At 38.2% G+C, this 24,537-nt stretch overlaps 1 protein-coding gene across 4 annotated transcripts; it reads right to left on the bottom strand.

Annotated features, from left to right (window-relative positions):
- Positions 1-17: 17 nt before the first annotated feature.
- Positions 18-24,126, bottom strand: usp10 (ubiquitin specific peptidase 10). 4 transcript variants are annotated; one of them, XM_008405343.2, is made up of 15 exons: positions 23,893-24,126; positions 18,173-18,241; positions 17,911-17,956; positions 17,483-17,542; positions 12,132-13,355; positions 8,717-8,808; positions 8,488-8,597; positions 8,339-8,397; positions 8,141-8,244; positions 7,665-7,764; positions 6,078-6,258; positions 5,227-5,392; positions 4,083-4,227; positions 3,780-3,845; positions 18-3,024 (listed from the first exon to the last, which is right to left on the bottom strand). In XM_008405343.2, the coding sequence occupies exons 1-15, from the start codon at positions 23,911-23,913 to the stop codon at positions 2,837-2,839; spliced, it is 2,631 nt and encodes an 876-aa protein (XP_008403565.1). In that variant the 5' UTR covers positions 23,914-24,126; the 3' UTR covers positions 18-2,836. The 4 variants fall into 4 exon arrangements, with proteins under 4 accessions (XP_008403565.1, XP_008403564.1, XP_008403567.1 ...); XM_008405342.2 differs by having other exon boundaries at positions 12,132-13,358; XM_008405345.2 differs by lacking the exon at positions 17,483-17,542.
- Between the last annotated feature and the right edge of the window lie 411 nt (positions 24,127-24,537).

The raw sequence follows: 24,537 nt of genomic DNA on the forward strand, positions 1-24,537 counted from the left end.
GTGCGGTAGACCAAGAATCTAGAACATTTTGGTTTATTGTGCACATTGTGTTGGCCAGTCCAAGGTCTAGAAGCTGCAGAAGGGTTTCTGTCATAAGAAAGCCAGGTACTCTTCAGACTACACTTGATTAGCTTACTGCTTTTTTGCACAATCCTTTATTGAACAATAAACAAAATAGAATGCTGAAGGCTTCAAATTAATAAACAGCGTTTGTTTCTGGTTGAAGATCCCAACAGTTCCCAGCAGACTAAAGTGTTCAGAGCAGACATTAAAAAAAAACCACACTTTTCTCCAGCACATTTCTTAACCAGCCAACAAGACACCAAGATACAAGTGTACAACAAAAAAATTCAAGGTGTCCAATTCAAGTCCCCACGGAGACACATTCTTTTAATAAAAAAAAGGGGGTTAATACACGAAACAGTGTTCGATTTTCAGCACAAATAAAAGCCAGCAGCACAACTGAACTATGTGAAAGATGGATCGACCGTTTACAGAGCATGCCACTACCTGTGTGCAATTAGACTAGACAAAACCTCGAATGGACAAGGCAAAAGAAAGGAAGTCGGAGTATAAAGTTGATGGAAGGCAGTAGGGGCAGTATCATGTTGTCCTTTGGTTTACCTGGAAAGGTTCGACTTCATTAACCTACAACGCAACATCGAGCAGAGCAGAAACAAAATCCAATAAACAGTTTTCGGAAATATTAAAATTTAGTCAATCTAAAGAGTGTAACCTTTAGATGAAAGGGCACGGTAACTCATTTCAAACACGCACATCTCTGCAAGACAGAAAATGTATGCTACCCTGCAGGAAAACATCAAAACAGTCTGACCCATATACCTTTCATGAGCAGAATGATGGATGTCCAAAACAAAGTCCAGATGAGACAGAAGAAACATTTGGATTCCAGAATCATGAAAAAAATATTTAATGTTTTGGTCTGTGAAGATGACACTTGTGGCTGGAATGAAATGGGTTTGGAGTGAAGATAATAAAAATAAAGACAAAAACGGAAATAAATATCAAGCAAAGAACTATTATTTTTTTATTTGTTGTGCTTTAGACTTTAATTTCTCTGAAAACACCAATTCCAATGCAAGCATTTTTTTCTAAAGGGAGCAAGAGCAGTACAACATCTAATTACTGACAAAAATTAAAGAAAAAGAAAACATTTTAGTAAAGCCAAAAAGAAAAAAATAAATCATCACAGTTAAATGAGTCAGAGCCAAAAAATGTTTAAACAAAAAAAAAAAAAAAACCATGATCTCCATTTTTGCGCATGTCCAATATCTCTATTCAAAACTTAGAACTGATGTAGTCCTAAATTTCCCAACACGACTCACTGATTCTCTGGAGAATCCAAAAAGAAAACCCCAGAAAAAGCTCGGATTTCTTTGACTCTTCAGAGATGTGATGTTAGGAGTTGTACATGGAGAGGGAAAAACGCCACTGAGCCCCCACTTACAGCACAGTTGAGGGGGAAGTAGCATTTGTGTGGCTCAAAACTACACGTATAAACCAAGCACACAAGTGGATACCTCTGACAAGCAAATAAAAAGAACCCATAAGGAATAATAAAAAAAAAAAAAGTCAACAGGGCAGGTTTTGAGGTGGAATCCGTCTTGAACATTTTAGCTTCTTGTCCAGAACAGGAACTGCGTTTAAAAACTGGCAACAGTCCATGAGAACCTGAACTGTTTTCTGTCTACCAATTCAGTTTTTCCTTCGTTTTAAATTTGCTTTTTTTAATACATCTCAATCTAAATATTTGTAAAATATGCATTTGCCTGTCACGTTGTATTCATCATTTTATTCTCTGTGCACAGAAGCTTATTTGTTATTAAATTCTAAAGCGCATTAATAAATTCTTCTCAACAAAATTCTAAATCTAAACCCAAATCCCATAACAAGGATTGTTCAAAAACAAAGAAGCTGTTTCCATCCATAGCACCACCTCTCTTTTGTATTTTTATTCCTTTCTGCTTTTTATGGCTCAAGTTGTACCTAGGTTTAAAAGCATCATAAAAGTGAGAACATGGAAGAGGAGGTGGTGGTGGCTGAAGAAGAACACAATCTGGTTGTTGGGGGGGGAATGAGACTGGTGATACTGCTGGTGCTGGGCCTTTTCAAAGCACAGGGGCAAACAGCAAGCTTTGAAACTGCTGCAAAACCATTAGGCCGACAGTTCTCCTTCGCTAAAAGGCAAACACTGATATTTTAGGTCATTTTCTTTAAAAAAAAAAAAAAAAGAAAAGAAAAAAAAAAGATTTGAAGACAATTTCTCCTGCAGTCCACTCGCAGCGTATTGGTTGATAGTTCCTCCTGTGTGAGTTCACTGTTCGCCATCAGAGCCAAACTGTGGGCTCAGTCCAAGGAGAGTCTCAGGTCCCCAACCTGCACCCCCGACCCCCACCCGTCTGTCTGTTCAACAGTCCTTCCTTGTTGCTTCAAAAGTGAAACAAAAGATGACAAAATAAAAAAACAAAACAAAAAAAAAAAAACAGCAGTGGTGAACAGAAAAGAGAGAGCAGTCACAGGGAAATCTTTGTGAATGCAGCTTGCTTCTCTTCTTCTGGGAAAAAAAAAAAAAACAGGTGACAAGGAAAAAGGCGTTGGAAAAGCTGGTTCTCTGGAAAGCGGGGACAGGAGGGAAGAAGAGGAAAATCTTGCAAGAGAACAAGTCGGGCAGTGTTCCTGTTCATTAGTTTGGTGTGTTTTTGTGTTGTATGCAGAAGCACTTTATTGTCAGCAAGTGCATTTTGAGCATGTTTGTAGTGTGTGTGTGTGTGTGTGTGTGTGTAGGTATTGTGTGTGGAGGGATGTGAATGGGTGTCTACAGCAGGTCGAGGCGGCGGTAGTACAGCAGGTAGGCGGTGCGCTCTGCCGTCTGTTTCAACACCTGGTACTGGTTGATGACCTTCACCGCCTGGTCGTCGATGCGCAGCCAGCCGTTAAGACCAATGTGGAAGACATCAGTGGTGTAATGGCCGCCTGTCGCACTGTTTCCATGGTGGTAAACAACTGTGGGGAAACATCAGGATCCAAGTTTTAGTTGGTTAGTTCAAGTGTTTGGTGTTTTTTTTTTTTTTTTAAAACAGGAAAAAATGTTTTGTTAGCAGATGTGGCGCAAATACATCAATTAACTACAGTTTACAAATACTTTGCATTACTAAATGATGTAATTGTAAATCGTACAAAGATTAGAAATAATCAAACATGCTAATTTTTAAACCTCTTCAGTTTAATCAACTATTGACTATTTTTTTTTTAGTTTTCATAGAAATAAAAAGGACTTGATATATTTTAATAGCGCTGCACAATTCAAAACACTTTTTTGCAATTTCAATATCTAATCCTCAATTTCCACTAATTTTCATTTAAAGGGGTAGTATGTGTTTTCCAGCCACCTAGTATAACTTTGCAACACAATCTAGAAATTGCATCACCTTCTGTTGTTATAAAAATGCTGTATGAATAAAACATGAAGTCAAGAAATTTGACTTCACAATTAAACATCTTCAAGTTAGGCCTCTGTCTCTTTAAGAAGCTTCTGCTCTTTGTGCTTTTTCACACCGATACAGATATCAGTGTCTCTTAATGATGAGCTTGTCAGGATTTGTTGTTTGAAGGATTCCAGACAACATTTATCTGGGGGCTGAAAACGCTTAAACATTGTTAATATAGAGTGGAAGTAAATATTGCCTCCAGCAGCAACTTACAGAAAAATATTTTGCAAATAATACAACAATGTGATCTAAACAATAAAACCAACAGACCTGCAAAGAGCCTGTAAGTTCTTTGGCCTTTCAAAACTTTGCTCCGCACTCCAGAGGACAAGAGATCTGAAAGCAAAGTTGACACAGGTGTATTTACTGATTAGACCAAGATGCTAAAACAATTCCATAAACCTCAATTAAATACAGACTCCGCTGCAGTTTCATCCTCGTGGCTCAAGTTGAACAACTCTATAAAAACAGCAGCAGCTTTGAGGCCAAACAGAAACGTTCTGAACTAGCAAAACGTAAACTCCGAAAAGTTAAAGTCAGCAGAAGCTTTGCAGAGTGCGGGCCCATTCATACCTTTGCTGATTTCCAGGTCAACGGGGTAATCAATGTTCTTTGTGAGTTTCTGGCAGCCTCCAGTCTTTTCAAAGACAAATCGCTTGAGGTGGAGCACAAGCACAGGTGGCAGCTCTTCCAACGTTACCCTCCGACTGATCTCAATCTGACAGCAAACGCAAAGAGAGATGAAAGAGTCACGTGATGTACAGCACAAAAAACATATCCTAGAGTCTTAAAGGTACACTAGGATACTTAGCTTAAGAGAATAAGATAAAACATTTTTGAGAAATGATTAATGTACAGAAGAAGAGGAGGGAGTCATAAATCACTCAATGCTGTGTTTTTTTAAGTACCAATACAGACAAGTAGTGGATCAAAGTGATTTAAGTCCAAATTGACCAAAAAGTTTATCATTTGCTGCTTACAACTTTAAACACCTATAAAGATGCCTGTGGTGCAGTGAACACATGTGATGCAGATGTTCACTCCATCAGTTAGTTAAGCAGTAATGATTTTTTTCAGGTTTCCATTTTTAGCAGTACCTGTGAGGTCCATAAAGGCTTAAAGTAACTAGAAAATATGCAAAAGAAAATTCAAAAAAGACCAGAACACTAAAGATGTGACAAAAAGATTTCCACTTCCTTCTAGGGGTCGACAACTTATAAAAGTGCCTCATCAAGTACAAATAGACAGGTGAAAATTTACCTAATTTAATTTATAAATGCAATACATTTCATAGAATCTCAGAGAGAGAAGTTTGTTCTGTTCTTTCTTGATTTATTAGAACTATCATCAAAATACCGAAGCTTTGGAAATCATTTTTTTTATTTACAATTTTTGACAACCTATACATTTTTTTCCTCCAACAAATTACTACGTTTTTTTCTTAGTTTGGGAATGTCAATCCTCATTGAATGCATGAGACTTCCAAGCACAAAAACTCACCATATTCTGTTGGATTTTTTTTTAAACAAATACATCACTAAATTCAACGCAATCCATGTGAGCCCGTTAGGAAAAAAACATAACTTTCCAAAACTACAGCAGCACATGTTTTTGTGCCCTTTATCTGTAAAACTTAATACTGTGAGATTCGATGTCTCTGAAGTACAACTGCAACGTCCAACTGAGTGTTTTATAAACCACAGTATTGTGGCTCTACCTCTTGCTTGGTTTTGGAGGTGTAGCCTTGGACCGACTCCCGGGCCACCAACGTTTCAAGAGCTTCCTGAACTGTGCGGATCTTCTCAGACTGGATGTCGAGCTGCAGGGTGAAGAAAGGCTGCAGGGTGGCCGACTCTTTAGAGTTTTGCTGATACACCACGGATCTGTAAAGAAAATGCCAAAAGACACACATTACATCAAAATAACTGTAAAGTTTAGTTGTGGAAAATGTTTTAAGAGCAGGATATTATTTAAAACATTTTAAAACTACAAACGCTTCCTGTAATACTGATATTTATAAGGTAAAACATGATTTTTTTTTAATGGTGGCTTAGACATTTTGTGGATAGTAGTTTAATAATAAGTGTTGTAGCAACTCAAGACAAACCAATTACTCCCACTGATGCATTTAAAGGATCTGTGGATTGCAGCCAAGCTGCGTTGGTGTGCAAAGCACGTCTGATAAAAACCCTCCTGAATTCTGTCTCTCTTTGGCCACACAACCGTTTCTGAGAAAATAATCTTTTCAGACGTAGTAAAACAGTGCACAAAAAATGCGTTAGACCAGAACTACACAGAACATATCATTTGGGTGGCCAAAAGTGATAGTTTCACTTTCCAATTTGTCCAAAAGTTAAGACTTTTGTTTTGTGGAGGGCAGCTTAACGTCTTGCTGTCGAGACTTCTCACCACAAAGAACTACGGAGGATTAAGAGTAAAGGCTGGAGATGCCAAAGCAATTTGTAACACCACCCTGAGTGTAGGTGAAAACCAACATGGATGCTACAGATTCAGACCACAGATCAGAAGTTTGACACATTAGAAAAGCTTCTTAACATGTTCATGTACCTGATGTGTCCACCAAAAATATCAGTGATGGGTGTGCGGACGAAGTCAGCCTGACGTGTGACTGAAGTCTTGTTTCGGGGACCCACTTGTTCCCACTCGTCCTCGCTCCCTTCTTCCTCCTTTTCGGCCCCATCTTCCTCACCACCTGGCTGCGACTCCGGGCCGTTGGGTGTGGGGGCTTCTGGAAGAAAACAAGGCAAAAAAAAAAACACTGAATAAGAGAGGCTTTATTAATTTCCACAGGGGAATTCTAAATATTACAAACCAGGCACCTGATTAAATGTTAACAGTAAAAGAAAACAAGTTTATAATGTCCAACCCAGTGTTAACTTGGGTTTCTAAGAAGTTTAATCTATATACCTGTAATTTGTTTATAATCTGTGATTATGCCAGCCTAGCAATCTCTGATGCCCTGTTAGGAAAGCCAGTCCTTAGTAATTATAGCCTGCAAAACTGTTTGATTGATCTCATGAATTTGGGTTTTCTTTAACAGTCCAAGCATTGTTTAGCCTTTAAATGACAAAGTGAGACACCGATTTTACAATGTGACCTCCCCTGCTTGTGCTCAGATACAGGAGAGGTACGCAGAGACAAGCTGGAACCTGCAACATGTTCAAAGCAAAGTGCTGAAGTAGGGGAGCCTTTTCAAGAAACATTGTTCACAGATAAAAACCAGAACTTCACCGAAACTGAATTGTCAATGACTAAACAGAGTAAAAATGCTAGTAACTGCTAATAACCGAGCACTTGTGCAGCATGCTGTGCCAGACTGCAGCTGTATCTGCATGGCATCTTTCTAACCTCCATGTTGGAGAAGCATAATAGTACAGAAACTTTGGTTGGAAGAAAATCTCTCACTTTCAAGAAAAAAAAGGGGAATTGGATAAGAAGAAACCATTTTACTTTTTTCTATTCTGGAAGGTGGAGGTATTTTAATAAACTTCTATTGGAACCATTTTAAAATTTGCAATACTTCCAGAAACCTTTAAAAATGTTTACACCAAAAAGGAACAAACCGTTTATTAGATTTTTAAATTAGTGTGGATTTTTACGTATGTTTGGTCAGTAACTCAAAACCCAAAATGATAAAACATGGCAAAACCTAAAACAACTTGTAATTTTCCATAAAATTAGAATAATATTTCCAAATAATAAAATATACATTAAATTCTATTCAAGTATTTTTCTTTCCTGCCCCATATTGTGACTAGGAAAACTTGAAAAATTAATTATATTCGTTAAAACTAACTTTTCAAGACGATGCAAGAAAATCCAACACAGCATTTCTGCAACTTTGCAACCTTTCTTTGCTAAAAAAAAAAAAAACCTCAGACATGTGTTTTACATTTAATATTTTGTAGCTAGAACACAATCAAGTTACAAACAAATCATTTATCTGAATTCTGTTTTGCTTTTGTTTGTTTGTTTTTTAAATACACCATCAAACTAACAGATCAGTTATACAGCTTCCAGCTGGACACTCAAACTGGTTATGACTTTTCAAGAATGAGGTCAATAAACCAAAACTGTTTAAATTCTCCAAGTTTGTGATCCAACTTCAAAAGTTAGGCTCCAAAGGTTGCTTACTCTCTTCCTGGGGCAAGATTAGCTTTTTCAATGCCAGCATCTCCTCATGGAGTCCGTTGAGGGTAAACCCGAGATACTCCTCCGCGTCCTCTTGTCGGCCCTAAAAAATAAAAAGGAAATGAAGGACTCCATCATTAATTAAAAAGAAAAAAAAAACACTGAAAATACCTGCTGACAAATTTCAAATAATGAAAACCACAATGTGCGCACACTAATTTATTGAGGTAAACGGATAGGAGGTGGACATAGTCGTTAAACATCAAAAGATGAGCAATCTGTGACGCCCTGCTTTTGAGTCAGCTTGCGTAATGAAGACTCTCTATTTTCAAGAGTTATCCAATTACAAGAAACTGCGTCTGTGCAACAGAAAACCACAAGTACTGCCTGTTCCAGACAAAACGCAATCATTAAAAATCAAACTTTGACACATTGCTTCGCAGTGAATAAGCAGCAGAGCCAAATCCATCTCATCTCACCTTCTCAGAGAGGCTTGACTTGATGAGAGTGAGGAGTTTGTAGATGTACGTTGGCTCAAAAGGTACACCAGGTCGAATATCTTTTACAACCTTATCACCAACAGCTGTAAATACACCGAATAGAGGAAAAAAAACATCAGCAATACTGAATGCAAAATGATACCCAACCATTACCATTTGCACTGGTTAAAATCTTACTTTGCTGTTTGGTTTTCGATGGCACAGGCATGTTGTTGAACTCATTCACCAGCCTAACACTGTCAGAGACGTTAAAAAAAACAATGAGACTTCAAAGAAGAAGACATTTACAAACCACAAAAAACTCAATTTGCAGAAGATGGTCTTACAAGTTGTCTATCATGGGTGTGGAGGTGCATGTTCTCTGTGTTTCACTGTGTAGAGGAATGGACTTCATCAGGTGATACATGGGCGGGCAGGCGATCAGGGCCTGAAGGGTCTGAGAGCTCAGAGTCAGGGAGATAAACAGACTGAAGAGCAAGAAGCAGAAAACAATGCTGCTAATAGAAAACTAGGGACATTTAAAAAAATAATTTTAAAAAAGTAGAGAAAGGATACGGCATTGATATAGCACCAGTTCCCCTTGTTGATCAGCCCCCTCGGCTGCAAAGACACTGGTTTATGTATCAACTTCACATTCTCAATAATTTCTGGGGATTCAAACAGAGACAATATTCTTCAACAAGCAGTTTCAGAAAACTACAACCAACCTAAAACATTCGACGTCATGTTATCATAAAGTCATACTTCATTGGAATAATATTTTCATTTGTAAACAAATGTTTCCTTTCTTATTCCCGGCTCCAGCGACGGCATCAGCAGAGACCATCTGAATAAGAGCAAGAGTTTTCTGTACCACGCCTAGGAAAGAGGACTGTCATTGAAAAAAACACAGCCTCCATGATAACGTGGATGGGTTTTACAACAAATGTACAAACTAAAATCAGTAATGGTTTAGGTGAAATTAGCAGTAAACACATCAGACAGCATATATAGAAGGAAAAAACTAACTATTTTCTAAATCAAGGTCTGGAAACAGGATCTCTAAAATTCTGGCTAAAAAATCATGTTTTTCAAAATAAATACATTAAATGCATATCTTAGCAGTTTTCCCAGTTTTTCAATGGAATTCCATTGAACTTCTACAAGAGAATGACAAAGTACCAGTTATGTTTTTTAAATCTATTTTTTGTCCAGTTTTTTTTGTTTGTTTGTTATATCTTTCAAAACGACAAGACATTTCATGTAGTAAAATAATTATCAAAAAAAGAAAGCTGTATTTTCAAAACTCAGTTTAACATTTGCGGCTCTCTTTGGATTGTTAAAATATCAGACACCTGTTCCAGATTGTAAAACTTTGATACCATGCTTTATAAGTATTTACTTTAGGGCTGCACAGTATTAGAAACATTTTAGGATAGATGAACGATTTTAAACTGACCCATATAAGTAGCTTCATTAATTAGGGATGCCTTGATATGAAAGTTTGGGTAAATCTCACCATATAGTAATGTTGTACCTGATAAACCAATATTTCCTGATATTATATGGATGCATTTCCATCCCATTTTGACAGAATCAAGAAACCACAAAGTTGACTTTGCTTCTCTGCTTCAATTAAGACACCCCACAATCCTGTGCTGCATCGTCAGCTCCTTCCTCCTCCCAAAACACACATAGCAACAAGATGGAAATAAAACATCAGTTAATAATTTCACCCTTGTCATACTTATGGGACAAATACAGTTATGTTAAATCTGATTGATACCAGTGCTAATATACTGTGCATATCTACATTTAATTTGTTATAACTTAAGCTCTACACACTGGCAAACTACACACTATATCCTACAGCGGAGTAAGACATGTATTAATTTCTGCAGAATCATCCTGATGTTGTAGTCTGTGCTGAGAAAACTAAATTGTGGATTTATGTAACATTTAAACCAGCTGCGTCGAGTCTACAAACAGCTGGTCTGTGGTTACATGATGGTAAATTACAACCAGATTTGCTTCCCCCGCCAGAGTAAAAAAACAACAACACAAAAATACAAAGTAATAAAAACGAACACACTAAAACAAACTTTATGCAAGGGGTTCCAGCTGCCTATAATCCCATTAGCTGCAACAACATGCCTGCAAAAAACATAAGAACTCATGATCAACCTTATGCAACACGTCTCCAGTGTTTTAAAACACTTTGCTGTAGGCCGATGACTGCAAAGCAAAGATAATCCCACTCTGCATAAATAAAAAGATGTGATGGCAAAACATTCACTTATAAAACATTTCCATGTTAAACATATTGTTACTGTAAGTAGGAGCTGCTGGACACTCAAATTCCCTGTTGTAGTTATGTCGCTCCAGCAATTAATCAGACCCTATTGCAACCTAACATCCAGACTCTGGTTGTTCTTCAACAAGAGAGACGTTTAACAGAAGTGTTGCAAAATATATTTGCACTGCACTGCTAGAGTGAGTTTCTCCAGATACCTGTTCAACTGAATTAAAGGGACAAACTTCAAGAATATTAACTCTGTGTTCCAAAATGACTCGATGACAGCCAAGTTCCCCATTATTAGTTTGGAACTAATTAAGACAATGTAGATATTTTCAAAATGCAATCGCTTATAACCGACTTTCATAAGAGAAAATCTTATATAAAAGAAAAAAAGTCTATGGCATTAAAAGCGGTATGGATTAATTTTCCTTAGATTGGTAGAGTTGGAAATGTTTGTACAGAGTTTACACTTCAGTTCTAATAAGAACAATCTTTTTATCGTAGATTTGCCATTTTATAAGCTCTGCAATTAAAAAGGAACTGAAACCAATTCATGTGCAACTTGCAACACTTGTAATTTGAAGAGAGTCGTCGTTGAGTCACTATAACTCAATCCAAATGCTCTGCATTCTTAAACTGTGAAGATTCAGCTGGCCGTGTAAGGCCCGAGGTTAAGTTTCCCTTAAATGCCTTTATAAGTAAAAATGTATTCATGCTCAAAGTTAATTTATTTCTATTTTAAGAACAGTGTCATTAAATGTGTTTCTATTAAGTGCACGGGATTGTTGTCTGCAAAGCAACCAATCCTATTTGGATCAATAAAGCTCACTACAGACCACATTACTTTGCTACAAGAGATGCACAAAATACGTCTCACCAGCTTCTGTATTGACCAATGTTAAGTTATTCTTTAACAAATCCTTATTGATATGGGCCGATGTTGGTAATCGATTTTTTACGTCCACCTTGCTGCTGTTTGTGTTTCAGGAGGGGGTTGGCCCTGTGTGTGACTGACAGTGAAGCCATGCATGATTATGGAAAGCTTAACTGAAACAAAGAGGCAATTTCAGCATTGTGGTTGTATTTTTAAAGTGTTAAAAAGGTAGAAAAATACACATAGTATAAATATTGGCCATAAAGAAATATTGATATTGTTTCAGAAATTATTTTTAATTACCCATTAATCACATCCAGCTGCATCTAAAGAACCTGAAACTAATCTATAGTTTAGTGCTATAATAAAGGCCACAGAGACAAATGGTTTAAAAAAAGAAGTGTTTGAGATAATAGGACAAAACGCTACCAGAGAATTTATCCACCGTTGCCAAAGCAGTGTGGAAGCTCTCCTATGCTCACAGGGTGAGGCTCAGAAGGCCCTCCTGACCTACTTCTAATGACCAAACTGGGTTACAAATATAACTCATGACTTATCTAAAAAACATGTAGCTGACGGTGCTGCCATCTAGTGTTCATTTCTTTAGTTGTGGCATAGTAATTTCACCTCAGACTTAAATTAAAACGCAGATTTTGAGAGAAACCAGTTAGTATCCTCATCTACAGTCATATTTTACATCGTTTCAAAGGAGCTAGGGAAGAAGTGCACTGTAACAAATAGGCATAATATTAAGAAAGAATATGGAACAATATGAGAACTGTTTTTTCCTCTCTATTTTTTTTCCTTACACAAAATACCTGCAAGTTTTGGAGCCATTGGATCTTCCGATACATGGACAGGACCTTCTTTAATCTCCCCAACCTTCTCAGGTTGCTCTGGCATTGCAGGGGAGGGGGAAGCAGCTTCCACAATATTTTTCACCTCTACAAAGGCCTGAGGGCTGCCAGGCAGAGGCTTTGAGTTGTGGAACAGGCTAGCCCAGGATTTGGGAAGATTGGCAGTGGGAGCAGCAGCAACTGCAGGAGAGCTCGCCTGCTCTGTTACTAAAGGCTGGGTCACAGAGTCTGGGCTGAGAGGCTGGCCCTGCTCCCCACTGTCACAGTCTTCTTTGTGTCCATCTGAACTGACAAGAGTACTGGGCTCTTCTAGCCCATTGGCCACTCCGGTGTCTGCTGCCCGAGTTCCCTCTAGTTCAGTAGTCGTAGTGGAAGTCAAGGCCGAGGGGGCGGCCGCAACAGCTGAGGGAGGAAGAGGGGATTTGGAGTGGGGGCTGTGTGGGGCGTCTGACAGTTCAGGGCTCTGTGGAGCCAAATGATCCAGCTGCTGATCTGCAGTCCTTGATCCCTCCGTCATCTCTCTGCTTTGAGAGGAGGATGAAGAGGAGGAAGTTGCATTGTTACCGTCGGATAAAGAGGCAGCTCCACCTGTTAAGTCTAAAGAAGAGTCCTCAGGGCTATCACAAGTCCTCTGATTGGCAGTGGATGTGGGGGCAAACACAGATGCTGTTGATGTTGCATTGGAAGCAGGTGCAGAGGTGCTATGATCATCTGCTGACAATGCCTTACTGTCCACATCTTCAGAACTGTGGTGTGAGCCCCCAAGTGCGTGTCCATTCACCAGTGCCGTTAACGGAGCACCATCAGCTGCAACAGCGCTGCTGGCGCTTTCACCAGCTGACGGGTCCAGGTAGTTGTAGTACCCAGGCGGCCGCTTTTTCTTTTTCTTTCTCTCTCGCTGTCCCAGGCTGCCGGGGAGTCCGTCCATGTCCTGGCAGGACTGGTGATTGTCCAGGGCTGACGCCTCAGAGTCCGGCCCGTCCAGCGAGTTGAAGTGGCTTCCGTCAGGAACGTCAGCCACCAGAGGGGCCGCCTGCTGAGCCTTCGGAGCCGCCTGGCAGCCCAGGATGAACTCCGGGGCCTGTGGGTTGAGGTTGCTCGACACCCTGTACAAAGGGTCGCTGGCTCGAACCGGCTTGGAATCCATCACCTCGTCAACCCCAAACTCAATGTGCTGATAGTCTTCTGCTGCAGGAAACATGTCAATTAAGAATACAAATCACCATTATTAGTTTGTCAAAAATACTTTCCATATTGCTATTTAAAAATATATCAATACATTAATACATCTGATAGAATATTCAATATTTAAATGTTCACTGAAGTCTTTAGCTGCTCAACCTCTCACGCCCAGCTAATCCAGGTTGGTGGAATCAAAAAACTCAGGGGGCGTTTACACGACAACGATCCAACAAAAACGGCACTTTTGTTCCGTTTTTGTTGGATCGTTTACACGATAACGTTCTGATTACGATCTGTGTTTACACAGTAACGGTGCACATCGAAAACGTGTAATGCTCTTGCTGCGCCTAGTTGGAGCTAGGTTCTTTGAAACTTTGAAAGTGCGCATGTGTTTAAAAAAAAGTTGTACTTGAAGGCATGTGGATTTCCGTGAGAGAACACGCATTGTGTGCGTCTGATTAGGGCGCATGCAGTTGGAAAAAGTGGGATAACTTTGCCGAAAAACCTTGTTTGAGCTTTCACGGTGTCTGTAGCGGCCCGGACTGGAAACTGTTTATTGTTTTTACCTTGGAATGGCCAACAGTCTGTTATTCCTATATCAATTTGATAAAATAGGAGTTCCCGCACGTCCCATATCCGTGTCCTCTGTTACCTTTTTCAGCAGTTAAAACAGTTTTATCCGTCGCTAACAAGTCGTAACCTGTTTTTCCGAGCCGCCTTCAAACGCAACATGAACGCTGAGACGCTTGCGCTGGGTTTACACCTGTGAGGCAGCGAAGGAGACCTGATGCTGCTGCGCAGGTGTGTGTGTGTGTGTGTGTGTTAGAATCATGGCAGCAAACCAGCAAAACGTAAATAACTTGGCACAGTTTTTCCCCCGAACTAACCGACTGAGTTGAGTAAAGCTGTTGGATGCAGGTGATGTTAGCTAAAAGATGACTGGCTAATATCAATACAGCACGTTAAGCTTGTTAACAAGTAGCCTGTAGGCTGCTGGTGTTGTTGTCTATGTTCAGCTACGTAGACTCATTTTGCCCCCCAAAATAAGTCGGTGCCCCTCCTGTTAAACTCGTCTGGAGCCGGGCTGGTCCTGGTCCGTAGTTCTCTAGATAATAGCGCTGAACAAGCAGCCGTGTATTTTGCCACCTGGGCGGTGCGGAGCGGTGAAGAGACGCTGAGGGAACCGTATCTGATGGGGAAACAGTAACATCAGCATTGTGAGTAGTTTCTTCTTCTTCTGTGGATTGTAGGAAGCAGCTATGTTTTGCGTCATACTATGCATGAGCTGGTCTGGAACCCGTTTTCAATCTGTGCCGTTGTTAGAGAAAACATTCGGTGGTTTCGTGTAAACGCACACTACAAACGCAACAAAACTCTTCCGTTTTCCCCCGAAATCGTTGTCGTGTAAACGGGGCCTCAGTCACTCTTTGGTTACCTAGCAACAACTTGATGAGTAACTTACACAGCAGCAGTTTAAATTTTTGCCACTGAGCCTCATAACTGCTTAAAACTAAAACGGCAGCATGGAGTCAAAACTGGATAAAACAGGAGAAGTCGTGGCAGCAGTTTGGGAGTATTTCAGATGGTTAAAAAAAAAAAATTATCGATAGACTGATGTGAAATACTTATATCGTGATAAGTTTTTCAACCATATTGTCCATGCCTATCTCAAATATATTAGAATGGTGTGCTACAGTGACTTGCTACTAAAATGTTTCACTGTCACTTTAAACATCTATCCATTGTCTTCCAGTTTATTTTGACACCATTAGCAAGAGCATTAGCTCTTGCTAATGGTGTTGGCTCCAGCTACCATAGTAAACGGTGGAACACAAGTCAAACATTTTTGTTTGTTTCAACGGATATGTCTTGTATATCGACACATGAAAACTTTAAACCAGCTTGCCTAAATCCAGAGGTTTGGAGGGTCTCCCTCATTAGAGTTTACAGGTATTTCCCTACTGTGGGACAATAAATGGATATTTCTATCTACTCTTGTGTTTTGTTTATAGACTAGTCCTCTATAACCTACTAACATCCAAGGCTCAGCATGCATTGGAAAGGTAAAAAAAACAAACAAAACAATTGTCAACCTTAGGAAGTGAAAATTATAACAAAGACATACAATTTCTGGAGTAGTTATAAAATGTTACATATCACAACAACTTTCAAGTTAATAGGAAACTTACAACCTATTTAGGGCTAACATGTTCATCTACGTGTGGATCCCTAATATGTTTCATAGATACAGCACCCTCCACAATTGACATGACGCCGGCCCCGCAACCTTGCGGAAGTAGAGATGTCCTCAACAAGCCAACTGTTATTATGGCAGACTAACAGACCTCAATAAGTTACCAAAGACATTTTTTGAGTCATTTTTGTCTTATAAACCAACACTGAGGCAAAGACGGCAGGCAAGAAAATTCTCTAACTAGTCCTACATCAGGTCTATACGGTTATTAGTGGGAAATAACGGAGAAATCAACGTAAAAGTCCAAGAGGGAAAATAAGGGACACAAAGTCTGGTTGAATGTGAACGCTGTGGGACGCACTTTGCACATAAAAAATGAGTGAGTAATGACTTAAATAATACCGGCTTGTGAAAATCTGCCCTCGGGAAAATGCTTAGAAATAAACAGTAGTATGAAACGGTGTTTAAATGCCAATATAGCAGTTAGCTATGTTTTCAAGCTGCCATAGAGCTACCGTTGGAATCTACACGCATAAAATCCAGCATAATTACTTTTACTTATTGATCTGGAAATGATTAGATGTTTAGCATTGTTGTTTTAATTTAACCGAGTTGTGTTTATTTGATGATTAGCCGTCAGCCGTGAGTCGTTAGCATGGAGCTATCAGCAAGTGTCGTTATGACAAAAACTGTGATGTTTACTACCAGTTACCTTCGTGGTGCTGACTAACTTGGTAGTTTCATTCAACTGGACGCGAGCTGGACTGCAGTCCATGATCCATTTCTTGCATCATCCCAGGCTCCTTTTTGGTTTTGGAAATGTGATAAATTGTATTCCGCCCTCTACACGTTCTGGGTAACGGCTGTCGGGATTGCATATTACCCACTGACAACTGGGACCGTGATGATCTATTATTTTCCTCAAAATCTCTCTGCCCCCAGCATGTTTTCGATGATAGATACTGTTAATATTGTCGGCGTACTGCACTTGGAATGCTGATTGGTCAGTTGTTGACAAGTGCCCTGAAATGATTGGGGGAGGATTGCTCTAAGTCAGCATGGGGGAGGAGCCGGTGTCATGTCAATTAGTGGCAACCCTTGTAAACTTGCGTACAAACGTTATTATGGGTACTAAATGACCTTATTGTTTGCTTAATTTAAACGCAGTGAAATTATGCTGGAGTAATCCTTTCAATATCTAACTTGTTGGTTGCAGAAAGAAAAAAAAAGAAAAAAATTGCTGATTTAAAAAGTACATTGAGTCTTTAAATACTTCTAAACAGCATTTTCAAACAACACAAACAAGCAGCAATGTAAAACAGTTTTTAAGTAACTGTAGAAAATGCACAAACAACTTTCCTGCAAATAAGAATCATTGTGCAGCAAGAGGTGCAAGGGTGAATATAAACAGGAAAAATTAGTAAAAGCAAATCAGAAACTCATTCAAGTGACTCATCAGCTTGTAGGTCACTAAATATAAATTTATATTTTTGTAAGAGTTAAGAGGGCATTAAAGAGCAGATGCCTTCTCTGTAAGGATTAGAGGATATTCAGTTAGTGTTGAATCATTCTTCATTAGAGTAAACTGCATTCAACTGTAAGAACTGAGGGATTCCTTTAGAGACGAATGTTAGCATCCCCAGAAACCACCACTATGCCCTTAGTAAATAAGCCGTGATTGTTAAATCATATATAAGTTCAACTTTATTTCAGTTAATCTGGAGCCCTGCGGTGGCGCAAAAATGCATTAAATGCAACAGAAGATACTTTAGGTATCTTGAGCATGCAAAGCTCTACAGAGTTTACCAACAGGCAAGAGAAAGGATAAAGATGCACAGTTTAGAAAGCCACCAGTTTTTGAAACCTGGACTTTTAGTTCTTACAGACAACGTACAACAACCAGTCAAGCCACAGGGTGTGAGCCCTTTTAACTCACCGCAAACCTGCAGTCCCATAGACTCCATAATAAATGGCACAGCAGGAGTGCAGTAACTTCCTAAATAATCAATACAAATCAAGATGAGGCAAATGTTATGTGCAAATGGTCAACGCTGAAATAAAGGTGGCTGCTGTAACATTTTTAATTTGGTGGTCCAAAACGTCTAGAAATAAACTGTTTATGCTAAAAAATTATTGAATGATTATTATTTCCAACTATTGACAATCTACTCCAGACTATGAGTATCGGATGTACAAAATCAGGAGAAAAAAAAAAATTATGAAGCCTGAGCTTCAATCTTTAAACAATTTACATACATTTCAGCTAAAAGAAAGAAAACTTTTAACTACGGAGTAAATATTTAGGTCCTGCAACTTCCAAGAAAAATTGATATAAACATCAAGTATTACATGAAAAGTACATACCTGAAGACTGACTGACACACTGAACTTTGTCATTGAACGGAGGAAGCTGTAAAAAGTCAACAACAAACAAAAGGTGAATTAAAAGGAAATCAAAGAAATTCAACAATATTTTGTACATGACAGAAAAAACTAGTAGCAGATCAGAAAATGCCAATTATAAATTACGTCAATATTTATTACAATATCATTGCAATTAAATAGTATTCATTTTAAAATTGGGCACAATTTAAACATTAATTTAAAACAAGTTATTTGTTCTTACCTCAACATAAAATCGAGGAGTCACAAAAAACTGATTGATCTCATCAGGGCTGAACTCCCCAAAGATATACTGTGGAAGAAAAATCAATAGAATTATTAGTTAAGATTTATTTCCTGTTATCAAAATATATTCGTAACAAATCTAAATTGACAAATAATAATAAAAAAACAGTTTCTTAAATTCTTAAAACAGAACCAGAGAGATGTTTAAAATATCAGTTCAAGGAAAAGTGCTAATAATTTGCAAACCATCTGAATTTCAGCCCTAGTCACTAGGAATCACTTGAATTGTTATTGCTTAATACCAGATAATTAGATTGTTACATAGTCTGTCATTATTCAGCAAAACCTGTAGTCATTAAATGAAATCATAAAATGAGTCACAGTCTTATACATAAACCATGAGCCCAGATCAAACGGACTCCAGATGAGCCACCGTCAGAACAAACTCGTCTCTTACACAGGCGAAAGGTGGGACTCCTGGTCAATTTATTGACTTTTGGCAGAAAAATTTTCAGACAAATCTCTCCGGACGCGAAATGTGTTCTACTGAACATAACAAAGGCTAATTCACCAAATACTTTACAACAGCAACACACTGTCAATAATTACAAGATGAATCAGCAGTCAGTAAAGATAACAGCAGGGCTGCTTGCTTGTAAATGGAAAAACTTGTGCTTTTCTCAGAAACGCTCAAGATTCGAGTCCAATTACTTTACAAACCTTGAAAGTAACCACTGGCTGTGACACGGATAACAAAGATTATGTGTATTTGATAAGGATGACAAAAATTATGTGTTGGTTTTCAGCAGTTGTATGGGAGATTGGTTACCCTAATACTGAAAGCACCTTTAACCCAGTTATGATTCAGGCACAACTTCAGGATGCACAAGATAAAGTCCTGCTGAATAAGCTGATGTTAAGTGATAACGTTTAAGCATTTAATGTTCAGCTTTAGAGGAATCTTAACAGTATTTTAGGACATGCAGTGTATAAAAGCATATATTTACGGTTAATATAGTTTTTTGCCATCTAGAATAACTGCATGGAACTTAGCAACATGTGCTAACTTTTACCAACTATAGAAAGATTATCACAAAAGAAAATATAACAAAGATATAACATACAAACAATCACCCCGGCATGGATCAACCAATAAACAAATATACAAAAATAAGCTTAGGTGACCATATTATTCTGGTTTATATCAACTTTGTCACTGTATTTAATAAAAATAACATTACAGCCAAGATGGTGTAGGTAATCAGATTTACTGCTGACTATTGTCAAGGGATTTCTCAATAATGTGAAATTGGGAAATGTGAAGCACCTTTAAGCAGATAATGTTTCAACTTTAGTGTCTGTTTGAAAAACAGTTCAAACAAGCAATTCAAAGAAGATTTGGTGCTTTAGACCAACTAACCTCTGGACATGTTGCAACACAACCACTCTTCTAGTTGAGTAACGACGTCATTAGGAAAAGGCCGAGGTGAAATTTTCATTGTATGATCTCAGTTTCACGTTGTTGCTGAATTGGGTTCTATAATTAAAGTATAATTAAAGTATGAGGTAATTGTTTTTAAACAGAAAAGCAAAATTATTGCTTTTGCTGCAAAAAGCAACCAAATGAAACACTAAAAAGCACAAAACCTATTTTTGATATTGATACTTAAAATTAATAAAACAGAATACCTGTTTTACATATAGAGGTATGTTTTAACTGTAAAATTATATACCTTTTTTTGCTGTTTTGCTCCAATATTAGCTTATGTTAGCTACTTAATTCTTCAAACACTATTTGGGTAGCCAGCATGATTAAAAAACTACAGCTTGTAAATTTCAGATTTAAAAAGGCGTGATCTTAATTAAGAGATAAGGTAATCATCTTAATTTATAAACTATGACTGTTGTTTTAAATTTAAATACTTCCAGATGACTGAAAGTGCATAGCAACATGTGGGGGAGGGGCAGTACTTTTTAGCGTGTACAACCAGAGAAAACTTTTGGTCACCCTGACCAACAACTACAAACTACACAAAACAGGAGACAATTGACATTAATAGTTTTGGCATAGAATTGTGTTTAGAATTGTGTTAAGCATAAAATACATTCAGAAGATTCAACCAGTTTTCTGCAAATGGAATCCAAACCACTAAAGGTGAGAGATAAGCACCGAGATTATTGCACAAAAAAAATAATACATATACATATTTAAAAAAGCTTTTGAAAGTTCAGGCATAAAGCTTTAGAAAGCTACAGATTAAGAGGAAAAATAAAATGCCTAACCAACAGAATCCTTTGACTATACCATTTTCTATTATTGTAACATGAACATTTTAATCAAATCATTTTATTAACTTGTGTTAATCCCTTTACAGATAATCCCCATAACTTTTAGAGGAAACAACACACTGTGGTAATTCAAATGACCAAGTGGACATGGGGAAACAAAGCGACTAAAAACAGGTGAAATGAACTCACTAACCAGGCCCTTAATCCTCCCACCGCAATAAACGGTGAAACGTGAAAAGGGGAGGCACAGAGAAAAGAAAGTGCAGCTCAAGCATATGTAACTCTTTGCAAACACGCCCCCCACATGAGGGCCCACATTGCTGAAATGGCAGTCCAAGTGACAAACAGGCAGCTGTAATCCAACGGCCTCACGACGGCTCATTCGCTCACAACAGAAAGAATGTTGCTTTGCTTCTTTCTGTCAGCGAGCCGTAAACTGTGGCAACATGTCAATCGCTATAATTTTAGCAGCACAAATAATGATGGGTTTTGTAGGAGGATGTAACATACAGAAAACTTTAAGTTCTCCTATGAATTGACACTTGGTGAAACTGTTTTAAAAGTTCAGGCATTAAAAAAAACAACAACAACAAAAACAGAAGGATGGTAAAAAGATTTTTGGTAGGAAATAAATTTTTTTCACTGCTAAAACAGAATCAAGCTCGCTTCGAATAGAACTGAAATGTTTTCCTCCAACAACCAGGTACCTACAATACTTGAGTGATAACAGAACAATAATTTATCAAATATTTAATCCACAACCACTGATAATGTTTGTCAAGTACAATTATTACAGAACTGACCAGACTGAGCTTTTCGCACAATTGTGCCTCATCTCGCCAGTGAAATATTCCCGATTACACTAAATGACCTACACACTAAGAACTTTGGTTTTAAATAAGCTTGCACCTATTAAAAAAGCCCACTATTTCTTTAAAGATTAATTTAAAGAAATAGTGTTTAAAAAATTTTAAAAACACAAAAAAAAAATCAAAAACATTTTTAAACCTATTGTGTAAAATGTGAATACTTTGATCTGTTAAGACAAAACTAATGATTACCATTCAGACAACATGCAAATACATAACTAATCTTTAAAACTTGAGTCTGAAAAAGATCTGAGGACTAAAGAGTTGAAGATGACTAATTGAAGCTCATCTTGTGTTGCACATAATGTGATTAGCTTTGCGTAACATACTGATGCACTGAGTTATCATGAAGGAAAAAAAATATCTAAAAGACAAACAAACTAATTCAAATGCTATGATGTGTGGATTAGCTGATGTAAATAAGATACAGCTATGCGTCACCTATTTGGAATCCATAGTTTTTAAAGTAAGGAAGCACAAAACCACAACATGTCGCAGCTGCAGAGAGTAAATGCTGAGCTGTCTACAAGCTAAAGCTAAACTAATAAGCTTTAAAGGTAATGAGATGTTAGGCTTTTTCCACTAGAGACCATTTTAGAAAGAAAACAAAAACTAATTTAGCTAAATATTATTCAACATAACTTGTAAAGTGTGCCATAAATTACCGTCACGAATAATTAAGATTTTGAACCTTTGTCTAGCTCTTGTTTGCAAGACAATCCATACAGATAAATTGCAGTAAGCTTAGCTAAATCTGCTTTAACCAACTGGAGGTAAAATGTATTGTTCAGACTTTCCAGCATGACCTGTTTGCTAAGTTTCATCCCAAAAGCGTGAGGCTTGTTTGCTGCTGGTGCAGTAGATCTTGTTCTGCCTCGTTTGGTTGCTTGTAAAACGAACGTGCGTTTACCTTTTTTCTCACAGAACACACACACACACACACACACACACACACACACACACACACACACACACACACACACACACACACACACACAAAAACATAACGTCCTCAACAATCCCTTTCAAAGCTAAAACCGTCAAACTTCCAGCATCTCATTTTAGGTAACCTTTTAACCGTTTTTATTTGTTCACAAAATGGGATGTTTTCAAATCATTTAGTCAGAAATATTTCTCCTAATTTATGTATACAAATAATTGAATAGAGCAAAGAAACTATAGACTTGTGGTTGCCAATTAATTAGAGGGAATGGCATGGCTAATATTTGATGTCTAATAATTGAAACACTTCTGTTAGGCAATCCATGTCATTCCTATGAGGCAATAAACTAGCATTCTGTGTGTATCAGAGTGCCCAAGACTGGCAAATAATTTTACAGAGCAACTACACAAAAGCAGAAAGGGGAGTTTATGTTTAACTTTCACTTCACTAAACAGTTATCCAATAGAAAGCCTTAGTTTTGGGGGAAGGAAAAGAAGTGTAAGCATGCACAAATTCAGCCTTCGCTGAAGTTTTTTCTTCCTTCTCTCCATAATGCTGTTCAGTTTATGTGCTACTCAACTGTTGAAAATACAACAGAAAAACTCAGCTTTTTAACTTGCATCGCTGTCAAAATAACAAAATACTCAATAGGAACACAAACTTCAGACTCTGCAAGTAACTGGCTGCATTCCTCAAAATGGGCCTCCTCACATGACGGCTAGCTTCCACAGTATTATCTCCAAACTTGCTAAGTCACTATCTAAGACAGATCACTTGCAGCGTGTTTGCTTTGCAACACATACAGATGCGTACAAGTTTGATCTAGTTTCAGTTTATTTCCTGCTAGGATAAACAGCAGAGAAGGCGAAGCCCACGCTGTCGCACAGCATTTAGCTAAGGAGCTGACAGCACACCACCACCTGTGCAAATATGTTAGCTAGCCAACAGCTAAATCTGATCGAAAATGTTTCATCACGCTTACGATAAAGAAACAGCAACCGCTGGCATGCAACATAATATGCGAAAAGACTGTTTAACTGAAGTAAATATATATCTATATAAAATTTATGAAGTGTGAATGTTTAGAAAAATAAAACACAGAACAAGGCCCGTCTCACTACTGAGCAGGTGGGCCATGCAAACACGCAGCAATTTTCGGTCACTTTTCTCCTAATAAATAACTGCTGACACTTAGACGATTTAACAATAAAATAACTCCCGTGTTAAGATTGCATGCGTTTGTGTCCCATTCGGTTAAAAATGGATGTCATATCTTTTACAGTAGCAGCCAAGACCACCGCTGGCTCATTTGAATGGAGGAACATGGGGCCTGTTAGCCAGCGTTGCCATGCTGCTTGTGTTTCAATGAGGCTGGAGGGGGTTTGGGGGGCATTAGCAAGCACTTTTCTGTACTAACAATTTCAATGACACGACTACTTTAATGTTTTAAACGACAACACCAAACTAACTAAAAAAATATGATCCTCTCTTAAAGCATTTGTTCCGAATCCAATACAAACGAAATACATTTGTAAGCCTCTATATAACGGTAAACACTAAATCCATCTGGAGTTGTTGTTGTTGCACTGGCTAAAGTGAGCTAACTAGCTTAGCTACCTGAGTGCTGGAAGAAGCCATGCTCCCGGTGAGATTTTCACTCCTCCGCCGACGAGATGAAAACTTCCCCGGGAAGGTTTTATGAGTTTGTAATGACAACTACAAACGGTGCTCTACTTCGACGTCATTGTCAGTTGTCCAACAATATAGTAGCGGTCGGGGCTTTTTGATCCATGTAATGCATCAGCACTTCACGCTGCTCGCCTGGCCGTCACCGCCATTTCCGTCGGTTGTAGTGGCAGCGTGAGCCTGAGAGTAACGCCAAATACTTCCGGTGATGGTTGACTCCAACTTTCAAAATAAAAGTTTTGGTGTTTTGTCACTGACATCCATAACTGACGGCTAGTGTTAGTGATAGCATAAAGTTGAAAAAAAAAAAACACACAGGTTGGTGTAATTAGATTTAGAACACAATAAAGAAGTTTTGAAAACAAAATAAGACCTGATTTTACTTTGTGTACTCACTGCATTCGCCAAATACAAGCAAAAATGTTACCCTGAAGTTGACAAGTCAGCATTTTACATTCACCTGCGATCAGGCCTGGATTTAGAAAGATGTAGGCCCCTTGGACAGAGCTGGTTTGGATATCCTGTCCAAACAGGTGTCTTTTACTGTTTAGACTGATAGTTAGATGCACACTTAAA

Source organism: Poecilia reticulata, linkage group LG3 (assembly GCF_000633615.1).
Source record: "Poecilia reticulata strain Guanapo linkage group LG3, Guppy_female_1.0+MT, whole genome shotgun sequence".
Taxonomy (NCBI): domain Eukaryota; kingdom Metazoa; phylum Chordata; class Actinopteri; order Cyprinodontiformes; family Poeciliidae; genus Poecilia; species Poecilia reticulata.

Coding starts and splice junctions, on each gene's coding strand:
- usp10 (XM_008405342.2), bottom strand. CDS start 23,913: ATGGCTTCTTCCAGCACTCAG. Junction 8,809..12,131: donor AATGGCTCCAAAACTTGCAG/GTATTTTGTGTA, acceptor TTGAATCCCCAG/AAATTATTGAGAATGTGAAG. Junction 5,393..6,077: donor ATTTTTGGTGGACACATCAG/GTACATGAACAT, acceptor TTTTCTTTACAG/ATCCGTGGTGTATCAGCAAA.